General features: G+C 40.7%; 2 protein-coding genes across 4 annotated transcripts in view; one reads left to right on the top strand and one right to left on the bottom strand.

Moving 5' to 3' along the window:
* Window positions 1-7,720, bottom strand: part of LOC109633426 (ligand-dependent corepressor) — a 25,477-nt gene extending 17,757 nt beyond the window's left edge. For 2 of the 3 annotated variants that reach the window (XM_020093278.2, XM_020093287.2), the window contains exon 1: window positions 7,562-7,720. In XM_020093278.2, the coding sequence (XP_019948837.2) occupies window positions 7,562-7,658 (97 nt within the window). In that variant the 5' untranslated portion in view covers window positions 7,659-7,720. The remainder of the gene's footprint in view (window positions 1-7,561) is intronic. The other variant, XM_069538390.1, reaches the window with a different exon arrangement.
* On the top strand, window positions 7,312-14,675 carry morn4 (MORN repeat containing 4). Its single transcript, XM_020093298.2, has 6 exons — window positions 7,312-7,461; window positions 9,221-9,354; window positions 10,032-10,105; window positions 11,595-11,709; window positions 11,796-11,905; window positions 12,000-14,675. Exons 1-6 carry the CDS (start codon window positions 7,453-7,455, stop codon window positions 12,146-12,148), a joined length of 591 nt encoding a protein of 196 aa, XP_019948857.2. The 5' UTR covers window positions 7,312-7,452; the 3' UTR covers window positions 12,149-14,675.
* The last annotated feature ends 2,040 nt before the right edge of the window (window positions 14,676-16,715 follow it).

Raw genomic sequence — 16,715 nt, forward strand, 5'->3', positions numbered from 1 at the left:
ATGCATTGAATTGGTTATTTATCTACATATTATATTGAAGGCCTACTTACAGCATGTCTTCTTCCTAAACTTGCAGTGAATTCATATAAAGGCTGTCATCTGTAAAAATGCTCTCGCTCTGCTTCCCCACAGTCCCACCCACTTTTCAACAGCCAAACATAAAGGCGAGGGGGCAAAGTGGTGAAATACAGCCTTGCCTATAGCTGCAGCGTGAGTCTGTTTCTGGGTTAGTGCACAGGACTTCAGCTGAAGCTATCCAATCCTATTTCTGAAATATTTCAGAGGCAGGGGGAGAAAAGTAGGTCATCCACTTTCGTTTGACAGAGCAGCGCCATGACATCAAACTACTCTTCAGGAATTCTGTTTAGGGCATTTAAAATGTGTCATACTGTAAACCATGACTTTGAGGCAATATTAACACTTGGCACTCCAACTGACAGAGCACAGTGTGCTGCAGAGGCTGATGAAAAGAGCCTCTACATACATGCCTTGTTTTAGGAGCAGCAACTTAAATTCAGAGGAGCAAGCTGCCTGCATGTGCTACGGTTAAATATTAATAGCGTGCGTAGCTGTCATGCAAGCTCTACAAAATAAATGAGTTTATAAAAAGATTGAATAATGGCCACAGTTAAAATGCACAATAAATGGAATGAAACACAGACACATCACTGTATTGCATGCCCCACACTTAACTACTGATCCCATCTGTCGTGCACTTTTGGATGCAGAAATAACACAGTGGTGTTCAGCTCTTTACAGGTTTATTTGCAATTAAATGCAACTTTTACCAATTAGTTATGCTGAAGAGTGAATTAGGCCACCACTGAGCTGCTACTACACATATCTGGTTTGATATGCAGTGATCAGATAGCCTCCAGATACAATAATAAGCACAGGGTATAGAGGTATAAAGTGAGAATGGGAAAAAGACAAAGAAGAGGAGGAGCCCAGTATTTTGTGCCATCGGGCTTATCGTAGACAAATGCAAAGAAATTCAGGACAAAGATTATCAGGTTAATGAGGCTGGAAATCAGCCATTGCAAACATGGGGGGGAAACGAACGCCTACAGGCCTAAGTGCATTGACAACATGACATTGAGCCTCATCAGAATATTTAGTCCTTATCCAGAACTGTTGTTTTTTTCTTAGCTTTACTCTGTGTGGGAGAGAGTTAGTCACTTATCATGTCAATCATCCAACTCTATATTACAGAACGATGACATTTCTATTTCTATCTCTTGCTGACTTGTATTTGTTGTTTTTTTTCACTCCAAATACATATTGTGGCTTGCCTTCAGGTAGTTTATAGTTGAAGCTAAATTCGCACAGAAGTATGAAATGAAAAATGATATAACATACCAAGAGGCTTTGCTGGATTTTTAAAAAATCAAATCACACTTTTGGCAAATATCAAATAAGAAATTAAAACCCCACAAACTTTTATAAAAATGCATCATTAATAATTGTGTTCAGATATTAACATTTCAAGACTTTAAAGGGTCTTCATTCATGTTCATAAGCACATATGGTTCATAATTGTGTCCACTGGGGCTGCAACGTTCAATTTTCAGCACTACTTTTCTAAACATTTATAAGTGATGTGCGCATCTACGTTTGGGCCTGCACCTCAATAAATTATTCAAGTCAAGCATTAGGCACTGTGAAATATTTTTCAGGTTATTTCATGGAGATCATGAACATGCACGGTGAACAACTGTTCTGCCCAATCTGCCTTAGCCTTCCTGTGACCTACATCTCTGGCCAATCAGAACAGACAGGAAGAGAGGGAATATTTGGATTGTGCGACATCCTTGTCCTTCCAGAGAAATCCCACAGCTTAACCTTTGTAAACATTAACGTTAACCCTATGCATTACTTTGCTGTAAACTGAACAGTATGCATGATAAAAACCTCTTTTCTGCTTACTGCTGACATCTTGCACAATATGGGTTAGTAGTATAGACAAAAAATTGCCTTGCGCAAAATCACTGAGCAATGAGCAACCCATTCATCGTTTTAACGGAGAAGCATACAAGTACATGGCACAGTGCATATTCATTATACTGTGTTTAATTGAATGAAGCTTTATGTGGCACTGTACTGCAGTACGCATAAGACTCAATGGCAGTCGCTGAAAGACGCCAACCAGAGTCCCAACATGATCATATTCACAGTGTTCTTTCAGCACCAAAACACTACATCATAGTGAGAGTTTGAAAAAAGATGTGAATTGATTAATGCTCCTGAATGTATTCAGCAACCTCTGCAGCACTCAAACTCTCTAATATGCCAATAGTGGCACACACAAAATGAATGTTTAAAATATATGGTCCAACAATAATGCATATTTAACCCAAAAAATGTCAAGTTCTATGAAGCTCGAACAGCAAGCCATGTAGCATCTTTTACTTCAACAACCTCGCCCATTTCTCTGCTTTTCATGTCGCACTGGTCCACGAGTAACATCCATAAATGTGGTTAAAGGTTTTTACCTGACAAAACACATTGTTTGCTCAAGCCAGCTTAAAACAAATATTATACATTCTTAGTCTCTCTATGGTGGGCAGCAGGGAGTCAATGAAATTCAAAATACTAGCGTGTGATGGGCTTGGAAGAGGATTCCTGTGATGTGTTTTCTGTTGTCACCCAAATATGAAATTTCAACAATTCAATGCATGGTTTACATAATCACAAAATGATTATATAATGCTAACATTTGGCCTCATTATGGGACTGCAGCGCCTTTTCTCCTGGATGAGCTACTCTTCCCTCTGCCGCTCTGGTGCTGAGGGTGTACAGTGCAGCATCAACCCCCACTCAACCCATCCCCCACTGTAACTACTGTACACATAGGATCTCTGAGGGAGTGACCACAAGCTCACAGAGCAGGAGCTACCCTGTGCTTAGAAATTTATTTCTGGCCAAAATAAACATCACTGAATCTGTGATGTTTTGGCTACAGCCTTTAGAGGTACTAGAGGGTTTGATCGTTGATAAATGATTTTATCTTTTAAGATGGGATCATGCTTTAAAATCTATGCTCAGATGGTGAGTGTAATTTTGTATGATGGGAGTCACTAGTATCCCTTAGCAATGCTCTATGTATGTAAGAGGGTGCTGGGGGCTGAAGACTGAGGATGAGTGCAGAGATGACAAAGTTGCACAAATTAGCCGAGCTACAGTACATGCCTGAATTCATCCTCATCACATGGAGACCAAGACTCACTGCCAAACCATCTAAAAAGCATTTACTGTTGCCTACTACACTACAACAAAAAGGAATTTGCTACAGGTCAACAGTCAAGCTTAGACATTACATGGGCTTGAGAGAAGTAGTGCTTTGAAATGTGATTTGGCTACTACACACTGTGCTCAAGCATACAGTAGTTGGATGAGCAGGCAGTGACGTAGCAGCTTTGAGCAACATCTACAGTGGTGGAAAAAACACTCCATGAATACTTAATGTGATATGATGCAAACTGACAGTCAAATGGTGTAATGCTGCACAAAGCATAACTTTGAATTACAAATATGAGACCACCATGGTTTAAGACAGATGTGCAAAAAAGGTGCATACAAAACACATACACAAACACACAAAGAATGCATTTGATATGAAACAGCTGTTGGTCATGTTTTCGCAAAATGTCAACAATATTCAACCAGCTATTTTTGCTAATGAGGAAAATATAGGGCAAAAGCATATCACAGTGATGGAGCAGAAACTGGGCCACGCTAAAGTTTAAATTATGAACCACACAGTCTGCCTAGTGTCAATACTTGCTTGTTATTTGTTTGAGCAAACCCTCAGTCCCCCTCATCCATATGTCAAATGCAAGTATGAATAGCTGACATTCACAGCATTTCAAATGTCAGCTGGTGCCAAATTTTCCCAAAACCCAGACAGAACACACATTTCAGCCACACAGTTTGCATCTGGAGGCTGATGGAGCATGAACACATGTATAGGCAAACATACAGACAATTGTTGCTGCTGTTCTATGGGACAATTGCCCTTGTCTCTGCCAAGCAGTTTTACTGCTAAATACACAAAGACAAAATGTCCATTTCAGCGTCAGCAGGGTGGTGGTGGCGTACAGCCCTCTCCACCAAAAAGCCAAACAGTAGTACGTCCTTGTTGTCATGGACAGAATGCCATTCTGCAGGCAGCAGACTAATGCTGTTGTCATGTACTCTGCAGCATTACAATTATAACCCAAACACAAGGGACATTTGTAAATCATAAAGGGGAAACTGACTAAGTGAACAGTCCTGGGTTGGGAGCTATAGTGACGAGTCAGAAAGCCATCATTCTCTCCTTTTTTTCCCCCCAATCACACAGCCCACCTAGTATCGTATCTTGTAAGATAGAATACGTTTTTCCCCACACATATTGTTAACTAACATCATTATTTAAACTGACTTTTAAATGACCTCGCTGAGGTTCTATGTAAAACAGGTGGTATCAAGTGCCCACGCTCACCTGTTAAACCCACACTTTTACAACAAAGAATGTGATGTTGATTCAAAGAATCGAGCATAATGCTGGACTCAGCTTACTCTGTTTGAACTGTTCTGACTAACAGTAATAGTAGGGTGATAATCAAACCTGGTCAGTGTAAAATGTTTTTGTAATTATTAAGTCAGCATTTAACCTGGCAAAAAAAAAGAAAGAAAAGAGCTGAAATTTTGAAACCACCACAAAATGTTTAAATTATAGAAAACTAAAAATGCATTACTGTGACATTTAATGTTGCTGCTTTCAGTGACATAACGCCTTTAACTCTTGTCGAGAGAGCTGTACATACACATAGCCCATGCCCTCCACATACTGTACATCACACATTCAATAAGACTGTACATGGCAGCCTCTATCACTGAGATTGATTTAATGTGACATTTTGAGATCAGCAGCGTCACAAGCAATATTCTGGCTTTAAAAGGGTGTTTTAGTGTCCTGCATTTTAAATTCTGTTTCAAGTCGAGTTTTACATTCTGCCAAAAAAGAAAATAAGGAAGATACACGTTCATCAGTTGACATTTTAGTGATTGTCATTTCATATCATGCCAAACACAGGGAATCCGATATAATGTGGAACTAGTCCCTTAATGAAGCAAGATGCATTTCTAAATGAGCCAATACAGGAAACACTTTCCGTTCCTGATGAGATTGATAAAAATGAAAATAACCAAAATATAAAATACGATTAAACTAATAAATATTTAACATTAAAAACCGACGTCAAGTAATGTTAATAAAGTGTTTTCATAATTCTCAGCTCCTCATTTGCATGATCAATCTGTTCCAAGTGTCCACATCTGCTGTTGCTATGTTACCAAATCTCAAGGAGGAGGTTGACATGGCATGGGTTTAAAAATGGCCTCTCAATCTTCTTCAAGCCCTTCCATCATACAGTGTAGAACTACTAATGTAAATGTAAGCCATTTATAGGTATGTGCAACAGGATTAAACTTATCACAGAGAACTCCATATTGCCAATGGAGGGATATGTTATAATAAGTGTAACAGAAACCTGGTACAGTTGAAAAGCAGCAAATTGTTTTCATCCACTTTACTTAAAGCAGAGTAGTAGCAAGTGAAACCAATGGTGCAGGTTGTGTCTACTAGACATCGATGAGGAGTAACACTATATTATGTTGTTCAGTAGCAGGATATTATTCACACATATACTGCACCACAGACCAGTGAGGATAAACTTGAGTTTGGTTAAAATTAATTTGTATATTTTATGTACTTAATTTTCTCACCAGAGCTCTTAAGAGTCTACAACCATGTTATCAGCTTTGTAAAGTTGCACTTGTACAGTTGCACTTGTACATAGTGGAGCATTAAACCTGCTTAACATGAGCATGCAAAGCAGGTCTTATGGTTGCTGTGGTTACTATCTTAGATTAGCATGTTCGGGCTGCTGCACTCTAGAGGATTTTCAAGTCTTGGCCAATTTTTAAAACTTAAAATCTTCATAACAGACACACTGGACAATTTGGACAGAACGTCAGACCACACACATTTGTAGTAAACAATTTCACAGTGGCGATTCAAGAGACTTGAAATCTCACAGAAACTTATAATATCTTCCCCTGTTCTTCAGTTTTCTTATGGCAGTTGACAAACAACTTTAAGGTGCATTACCGCCACCTTATGAACTGGAGTGTGGAACGCTCACATGATTTAACGTGACTTGAGAAGAAAGAAAAAATGTGGTGCAGGACTGCCAGCGTGTGTTCTGTTTTGAAGCCTGAAAAAAAAAACTATGGATGTAGACATGGCTGGAAGGCGTAAACATTTTGCAGAGCGAGCTGGAGGTGAATTGGAAATGTTTTTAGCTACAGCTGTACAACTAGACAACATCCAGTTGGTGACGCATCCTGTCGTCCGCTCTCTTACAATTAAAGGTTTCTGTCGAGATCGATGAGGCTCCGACTCAATCGGTAGCCTTAAGATTAGATGGGCCTAAAATCGTTATGATTATCCTCTAGCATGTAGCAGCCTTTAGCTTGCATTAAATACAAAGTCCAGCTAAGAGTGACTGCGTGTTTCCTAGTTGGAAAACAAAGCGAAGTTAAACATCATAGGACAACTTCAAGTGTTACCCTCATGCTCATGGTGTCAGAGAAGTCAGAAAAGTCTGAGGATCTACCAAGGTCAGAGTGATACATCATCTTGGAACCATGAATGTATGTACCGAATTATGTTCAAATCTATCAGGCAGATGCTGATATACTTCACATGTTAACTGAACATTTCACCAATGAATTAATGCTAAATTAAGATATTTCTATCTGCAGCAACTGACAGTAATTAGCCTGCATGGCTAAAACATGTTGCAGCCCAGAGCCTTGACAGTGAGCAAATGTAACTGTTGTGCTCCTGATGATATCTCTGTATACAACCACACAGCTTAGCTTCACCCTGCAGATCCACACACACATGCAATGAGCTTTAAAGCATTACCTGTCCTTTTAATCATTTGTTTGAGAGGCCACACACACACACACACACGGAAGTTTATAGGCAGTCGTCGGAAATGGAAACTCCCCCATCAGTGGGGTCTCAGCCACTTCCTCGATGCAGCAATGCGCGCCCACAGTAGGTGATGTGAGAAAACAAGTCATCTCGATGTAAAGTGAAAACACGGACATATGTCGCCCTCCCCCCATTCAAAATACAGTATCATCACACGGGGGCGCGCATTTCTGCTGAATCCTTCGGCCGACGCAGCGCCCGGTGACACTCCCTTTAAAACAAGTACGCTGCCCTTTAAACTAACTAACGCCAGCACATCGCTTAAGTCTGCAGTTGGTATTCACAAACAACACAAACAGTTAGCAAACACGAGAAGTAGCGTAACACTGACACAAACTACAGCAGCGGACTGAGCCGAGCTGCCGAGGGAAGGAAACAGCGGAGGACAAAAAAGTCGCTCGGAGATGAACCAAGTGAGTCCGGTAATCGCTGGTTATTTACGCCGATGACGGCCCCGCAAAGGCGGGATTCAAACCGCAAAATAGCGTAGTGTGTCGCAGGCTTTGTCCTTACCTACACAGTGAATGAGTTTGTGTCGCCACGAGTCAAGTTCCTGCCGAAAGCCGCGCCTGTCGATTGTGCATTGCTGCCTTTTGCACTGACTCGCCATTTTCTATCGTTCTTGTCTGGCGGGCACCAGCACGGTAAGAGGAAGAGCTCGGCCTCGTGAACGCGCGCGCCACAGTGGTCGGGGAGGAAGCGGCTCCAGGGGAGGGGGAGGGGGGAGGGGTGGGGCTGCCTCCAGGTTTCATTCACACACTGTGACCACCACCACACACACAATACAGTAAAATGAACAAACAAATAAATGATGTGTTGTGTTTGAATATAGACAACAATGGTGTTTGCCTTCAGTGGGACACAATGTGGGGGGTTGGGGTTAAACCTTTTGTAGTTTATATCCAATCTAACGTGGCTGATGTATTTGTTTTCACCTCAAAGGTCAGTAACTGGGTTTCACCCAATCAGCAACCAGTGAACTGCCCCAAGACCAAGACCTTGAGTCTACATTAAACAAGAATTTGAAATCAATTAAAATGCCTCAGTATACCCAGTCCCCTTATTAAACAACATTTATATTCACAGATTTTTATTTGAATCTGCACCATATTCCACACACTCGTAAATATCAGTCCAAGATCAATGACTTATTATCACAGAAATCAATACAAATGTTGAAGAACACCCTATATAACTATTTTAAAGAGATCTTCACCAAGATTTAAAGGGGGCTTCCTTGACTCGAACCACATCCCTCCATCAAGTTTCATGGAAATTGGTGCAGTGGTTTTTGTGTTATCCAACGAACTAACTCACAAACACTGTTGTAATCATAACCTCCATTGGCTGCTAACAAGTTAAATGGGGAACATGGTAAATTCTAATGATACATATATGGAGCAGACAAGTGTTTCACATGAAGTCATGAAATTGAATTTTGGGAAGAAGAACAATTTAAAGGGGCCTGGTTAGCCCGACACATAAAATAAATACTATCTGGCATTTGATGCTATAAGACATTATGTCTGACTGAAGCTAATATGTTACCAACCCCCCCAAAAAATCAAATCAAATATTGTATCACATATATGTATATATATATTACATATCAGATAGATAATAACTTTTAATTATAGTGCACAGTCTATGCTTAACACATTACACATCTAATATAGTTTCCTATAGACTACAGACCAATTTCAGAAGTTTCAGAGTCTACCCCCTATTTCAGATATGTCTGTCTATCTCAGTAAACTGTAGCAGACCAATCAGAGAAAGTTTTAATGAGAGACAACAGCATGTCAAGAAGCGGGCTGCAATGATGCTGTTGTAATGCTGCCTTCAAGTGTCGTCGGAGTTACTGCAATCCTGGGCTGCAGCGTGCAAAACAAAAACAACAAAACGACACACGTCTTGTAGGGGGTGGACAGTTTTCTACAAAGATTGCTAAACTGAGTCTTTACGGGTCAGAGACAGAGAGCACGTGAAGGAAGTCCCACAATGAGACGTTTTTCATTTTATTGTTTTGGAAGATGTCAGAGTTTACATTGGGGTTGCTGCAAAACTCAAGTTCCTATACATTTCTAAAATAAAGCAGCCATATAATGTATTTTCATCTTTGGCCAAGATATCGCAAAATAAGCTTTTTTGTGAATATGCTTTAATACTCAGAATGTGATATTCCGGAGCGTACGGGCAGCACCTGAACGCGACATACGTCTCCCAGCCGGTGTTTTGATATTTCTACGCCCTCCGGTGCTGTGCGGTGCTTTCCATGCTTCAGAGACGACTAACGTAGCGTGCAGGTAAACGATGGCATTTGTAGATGTTGTCGCCTTTTCACTCGTTGTTATGTTGCCAACGGACTCAGTCTATTCACACTGCAGGCGTGTCATTATAAAAGATAGAGTCTATTTTACAACATGCATGTTAAAAGCTGCACAGCATCCAAACACGTTGGCAGTACAAGTTGGATTTTTACAATAACGTGTCAGTGTTGGTGTGAGCTGCTGAATTATTATCGATTAATGGCGACTGTGTGAGTAAAACTACACCTAACTGCCATTCTGCAAGACACTGTCATTTGTTTCAAAGCAAACAATCATTTTAAAATGGTCACCAGCTTTTTGTTTGTGTCTGCAGTCAGTTTGTTCAGTCTGTTCGCTTTACAGATGGTTTATACTTCTACACAAGCATCATCACCACTAATATAGGTTAGATATTGTTATTTATCCATTGATCAATCCCCAATTTATTGTTCTATTGCAGCAGCTTTTCACCTACACAACTTTGAAAATAATTTCCACCCTATTTAAACATCTAAAGACAGGAAACCCTCCTTCTGCTACATGTCCTGAAAGATAATCCTGGCACTCATTTATTCATGTTGTCTGGTGCTGTAGCTAAAGAAATCAAATGTTTCCAACATGAGGCTGAATGGTGGTGAGCCTATAATGTGTGTGTTTGTGTTTGTTGAAAACAGAGATACCATGACTCTGACCAGGGGATCTTTCACCTATGCCAGTGGGGAGGAGTACCACGGCGAGTGGAAAGAAGGCAAGGCATTCGTGCAGTCAGTTTTAAAGTTTGTGTGCAATGGTCACCGGCTTAACTGCAAAGATGAGACAGACTTTCACTTGCGCCTACAGCATTGTACATCTAGTCCTCATAACACTGTTCTCTTATCAGTCGAGAAAGAAGGAACGGTGAGACACTGAGACGGGACAAATGCATTTAGTACTTGTCAAAGTTTGATCTAAACTGTTTAAGTTGCAAAACATAGAATACGTAGCATTTCTTTTGAATTCCTGGGTCCGTCCAAATATGCTCATGGCAGAGGTTTGTTAGTTTGGGCTTTATGCTCATATAATCATCATTCCAGGGTAAGAAAATCTGTTTACTGTTATAGGTTCGGTGGTATTTATCCACACCTAGGGTCATTTATATTTAATACAATTAGTACAGGATATCGATGGCAGAAAATACAGTTTATTATGTTTACAGGAGAAAGTATCCTGTCAAAATGTCCCCATTTTTAAGATGCCTGCACTGCTTTAACTCTCTCTCTCTCTCTCTCTCTCTCTCTCTCTCTCTCTCTCTCTCTCTCTCTCTCTCTCTCACACACACACACACACATGCTTACCGTGATGCTAGTGACATGCCAGCCCAAGCTATTTAGTCAAATCCCAATTAGCCAACATTGGCAACTCATGACGAACAGAGCCAGATTTACCAGCTCTGGCTTTGTAAAATCTTCTGGATTAGACTTTGGAACCGTTTGGGAAATCTCAGAGGGTTCTCTGTCAGCTGCTGTAAAAAAACTAAAGCAATGGAAACACGAGGGGAAAGACTCATCCAAGAGTTTTCATTTTAGCATCAAGTTTCAGCTGCTTTTGTGTCAATACAAACACGGTGGTTCTCCTTAACCTCTCAAAGACAATTTTGCATATTTTTCCATTGTGGCAGTCGCAGGTGTGACGTACTTGTCCAGAAACTTGTAGGTGCATCCTCTGACATGATTTTAAGCCTCAGCAGTGGATCATAGGCTACTAGGAGGGTACATTCCTTGACTGTTTTCACAGTCTGGATCCTAACGTAGAAATCCCTGCTAAAAAATCTGCTGGATTAGACTGCTGTAATTCCCACCGCACAGGAGGCAGATGGGACTCCTAATTCAGTAGTAAACCTTTAGCTGACAGAGGGTGGGGGTGAGGGTGGTGGTGGTGGGGGAGTACTTAAATCCGAGCACGTACTGACTCATGTGACATATCTAGTGGTTCTACAAAACCAAGGGAATATTAAACCTTGAGCCGCATTGCAAGTTCAAATGTCAGTTAGACGCGTGTTTCTACGCGCTATTACTAAAGAGTAATCTATAAGAAGCTAAGTGGTTAGATGAGGCATGATGGCACCCACATAGATAAAATTTGAGATAAAATGGCATCACAATCTTCTCTCAAGGCCCTTTGACTTGACAGGATTTCTGAGTTTCTGTGAAGTGTTTGTAGTTTGAGCCATGAGTGACTGATGGTGTGCAACCTTCCAGGTCGGAGGCATGGCGTTGGTCAGCTCAAGTTTCAGGATGGAACTTGCTACACCGGTCAGTTTGAGAATGGACTCTTCCATGGCTCTGGTGTGCTGCTCTTCACAGATGGATCCAGGTGTGTGAGCAAGCGTGAGACAGCATTGTCCTCTGTCAAAAGTTACAAATGACACCCCCCCCGGTCTTTTCTCACCACCACATCAGGTACGAAGGAGAATTCGCTCACGGAAAGTTTCAAGGTGCAGGAGTCTTTAGTCGATACGATGGCATGAAGTTTGAGGGAGAATTCAAAGACGGACGGGTTGAGGGACGTGGTAAGTCTGTTATACCACTGGAACAATTTGTCCATCTGGATGTCAATATTATCTCTGTGCGGTTGGTCATAGTGTTCTGTGTCTGTGCCTCCAGGGCTATTGACTTTCCCAGATGGAGCTCATGGTGTCCCACGAAACGAGGGCTTGTTTCAAAACCACAAGCTACAGAAGAGAGAGAAGTGCCCAGGAGTGGTGCAGCGTGCTCAGGCCTCAGCGTCCAGTGCTCGCAGTCTGGCACTTTGACCGTCATGGACCGTGACAGAGACACCACGGTCAGGGTTACAGCACCTTTCAGGAGGGCCTCAGGGATGTGTACTAGTATACTCCCCTCCAGCTCTTCTCTCTGTGTCTTTCTCTCTTTTTTTCAGCATCACTTTATTTGTCTGCATCTTCCTAGCTTCACCCTCTCAGCAGCTCGGGAAGCACATGCAATTTGACCAAACAATGGCTTTCTGTATGACTGACTTGAAATGCACAACACCATGAAGCACACCTTTAAGTCTGCAAGTCACAGCAAATTTAGCTGTTTTTCTCTTAAACAGTGTCTTAGTGTTTCACAACAGTTAGCTTTCATACTTCAGGTGACTGAATATGGAAGACCTCTTCTTATCATGTTATTGCACATCTGGTATTTAAAGGGTTTCCTACTGCATTAAGGTGTAAAGTAAGTCAGTATGTTCAAGACTTTAGGTTCTTAAATAACATCAGATTACGTAAAGGTTTAGGTCCCCATTTAGTTTGCTTGATAATGCCCAAACAGTGTGAGGGTAACATGACACACATTTTTGCCGATGTTTTTCACACTCTTGGACATTTGGTGGTGATAAAAAACAATACGTTGCAATGCGTCCATGAAGGTTGCAAACATGGACCATTGACTGAATATAAAGGTGGACGACATGACAGCCTGATGTATGTTGAAGTGTTTATTTTTCTGAAACATCAGTAGAAGATGGCAGTGCTCGTGTACAATGGAAGGAAGTAAACAAACACGTCTTCCATCTTTGTGTACAGTAATTGCTGTGGATCTGAGCGACACAGGATTCAAAATATTCAATAAAATTGGCTATACAAATATAATAATATAATTGTTAGTAAAATGATTCCAAAAATATTGTCAGACCTCAAAGATACACACAGTGAATGTAAACATAACTTGTTTGTTTTCAAATACACGTGACCGGGCACCTTTAAAATCTCAATCCATAGTGCTGCTGCAAAAATCTACCATTCAAGAAATGCATTTATTCACTGGTGTTCTCTTTTTTTTAGAAGATCAGTAATCACATTTGCCTTAAAAACGTTTTGGTATAGTGGAATAGTTCAAGGCTGTCCGTCTGAAAATCAGATTAGGCACAGTGCCCTCTCCTTCCCCTCTCCTCCACATCATTTGCCCTACAGTGTCTGTCAGCCTAATGATTTTGAGGTCTGCCTGAAGACTGTTACTAAGCTGGTGCTGACTTCCATCTCCCATCACTCACAAGTCCTGCTGCTGCCCTCCCTCAGATAAACCTCCCACTACCAGTGGAAATCATTTGAAAGGATATTTAACTCATTTGGACAATTCTCTCCTGTTTTCCCCTGTGTAACCTGAAACCCTGGATGACTGGACATCTTCAAAGTTGATAAATAATCATGATTAAATGCATTAAACTCGGGACTTACATCTTAACTGAGGCAGCTGAATGATAAAGACTTTATAAATCAGACATATTTAAAAGTATGTGATTCTAATGTATGAGTTTTCTGTGAGGTGTAAAGATATTTATTGTCATTGATTGTGTTTGTTTTGACCTTTCCACAGAATTATGTGCTCATTCTGTGATTGGTCTGGTAGAGAATGGTGTCGCAGAGTTAAGACTGTGTGGTTGAGTATTTTGAAATATTGAGAATTTGTGAACCATTATAGCCAATCATAGGTATTCTATGCCTGCAGATTAATTCAGTGTACTTGAAGCGTTTATAGGCCTTACAGATCATTTGTAGACGTGGCTTGTCTAGGCTTACAAAGCACTTCAACCAAAGACAATCAAGTGATATTATAGGTAGGGAAGCCTGGAATATGTGTTATTTCTTACAGCTGAACAACAGAGACAAATCGATGGGGACAAATCCTCCTGGGGCTTCAGTGGCAAGGAGAACAAAAGGAGAGAAGATTAAAGAAAAGAAGATATTTGATATGAGATTGTGTTGTAAATATTCCTGAAGTCTCTAGTCTGGATTGTGTGCAGTTGCTTATTTTCTTTGTTATGTTATACAAGGGGGGGGAAATATCAATACTCTTATTATAAGCCCATACGGTTGCTTGCTTCAGTTTAATCTGAAAGGTAACAGAAAAGCAGAGCAGTGCATGCATTAGTGCTGCTATCTACAAGCACACAATACTGTCATGTTTGCTGTATGTGCAAAGTGTGTAATATGCTGCATTTCAAATCATATAGATTTTACTTTCCTCTGTGTTGGAAGCAACGCCTGCTCGAGCCTTCTTTGCCTACACACTCCTGAGTGGAACTGAACACAATGGAATACCACATCCTACTACAAACAAATGGTGCTTTAAAAGCGTGCCTGTCCAGACTTTCAACTGCCTGGAAAATATCATTGCCATGGTTACCTTTTTCTTTTTCCAGTAACAATATAATGTTGCTTTGAGTGCTCTGAGAAAACTACTGCACGGTATTCTGTCATTCTACTGGAATAGGTCTGAGTATGTATCACTTAGGTGGTAAACGCTTGACGTGTTAAATAAAGCCTTGTGTTGAAAAAGTAACACGTTTGTCTTTGGGTTGGATTCGTACATTTAGAGATGTAAACAGTTCAGTTGTAGATCATTTTCAACCATTTCTGACATTCTAACACAGATCCTGAAATGAGCAACGTCCGCAGCTGTACCGGGAAGTTTTTACCATTTAATGAATAAACAGGTTCCTCTGGTTTTTGGCTGCGTCACAGCACAAAGCAGGAGCCTCCAGTTTCCCCCCATCCCCCTTCTTATTCTCATTCTCACTCCAGCCCCCTGCAACATCACAGCACAACAGCACACGGCTATAGTTCACATGGAATCAAGAATGACATCTAACTAAAGCTGTAAAACTTGTATGAGTCCAACATATATAAGAGGAGAGGAGTCCTTTTCTTCCTACTGCATTATATTGACAATTCACTATTGCATCTCAGTTGGGTTGCATTGACAAGATAAGTATGTAACCTTGTGTTGTGCGTGACACATGAAGTCCTGAACAGTGAACACAGCCTTGACTGGAACAGGAAACATTGCGTTCAGCTGATACTGTATCTGATGGGTTGTCTATGGTGAACACATTGGTATTCAACAGAAGGCTGTGACAGAACATTTTTCAAAACAGCATTTTCACATCCACATTGTGAAGTAGAATGGCAGTAGAGCGCATATAAAGGCTCTTCAGTCTCCTTAGATTAAATCAAGCTGCACCAAATCTCACACGATCGGTTCCAAATATGCCTGATAGTTTCTTTTATATCAAGATCCATGAAGTTTTTCCTTGGAAAACAGCAAAAATGTCAAAAAATAAAAGAAGAAAAAAACCCTGGACCCGCCCCCTGATCCAGATCCTGAACATCTGATAGGTTTCGTGGAAATATGTTGGTTTTATAAAACATAATCTCAATGGATAAAAATACAGAAGTAGTGCTATACTATATCATTGTATATAAATATTTATTAAATTATTATACACACTTCTGTTTAGTATTATTTGTATCTATTCTGTATTGTTTTACTCCTTCAACTTATTGTACATTTTTTAGAAATATACAGATTTTATCCTTTATATTTGTTTTACTGTTCAGGAATTTCCCAGTTTGGGATCAACTATCTCTCCATCCAACTATCCCTCTATCGATCCAGTTATCTCTCAATCCATCTATCTTGTCTCTGTGTGGTTTTTAATGTCCTCATACAGCACCTAGATGAAATAACAGCAAAAAAACGAATGGCTGTATAATGACAAACTATACAACCACATAGTAAACAGGAGGTTTGTTTTCTCAGTGTGAATGACCAACCTCACTCAGGAACATTTGAGCCACTGATGATAGAAGGAAAATATGTCCACTGAGCTCCTGCTGAACCCCTGACTCGCAGCCATCTCCGCTATCGACAGCTGACGTCTCAAACTCGGCCCTGCTCTGAGCTCTGGCCGTGTCTGTCGCCTCTATAAAACAAGGCACCTTTTGATGTATATTCAAATTCAGCATCAACACCATCTGGTAAAGCCTGTGAAGATTCTCAATCATTCAGGTCAAGGTTCTAACAGAAAACAGGGCCTGAGGGTAACTGGACTCGGCTGTAGATACTTGAAGATGTTTCATATCTCATCAGAGCAGTTTCTTCAGCTCTGACAGACGGTTAGTCTCAGATGTTTAACCTCTGTGGCTCCACTGATGTCACATGGTTGGTTAGTGCTCCTGGCTGTTCTAACTAGTTGGGGGAGTCACCTAAGAACAAACGAAAAACAAATTCTATTTTTGCACATGAGGCCAAGTGTGAATGGTTGTTAGATCTCATTGGAAGCGATGAAAGCACAATGGTGTAGTGTGGGTGTAGGTGGTGTTGTGGTGGTGTCCTCCTCCTCTGTTGAGAGATGGTTTCTCTACTTTGAAGCAGATGGTCCTTCTCCCTTCTTTCAAACGACCATCTCCATTATCTAAAATACATTTTGTTAGTAAGGTTGTTTCAAGTTTCAGGTTATTGTTATTCGAGTCTTGACCTGAGGAACTGGACCTCCTGTTTTCATTTATGTCTGTCTGTTTTTCTAGTTAGCAGTATTTC

The sequence above is a fragment of the Paralichthys olivaceus genome, chromosome 14 (assembly GCF_024713975.1).
Source record: "Paralichthys olivaceus isolate ysfri-2021 chromosome 14, ASM2471397v2, whole genome shotgun sequence".
Taxonomy (NCBI): Eukaryota; Metazoa; Chordata; class Actinopteri; order Pleuronectiformes; family Paralichthyidae; genus Paralichthys; species Paralichthys olivaceus.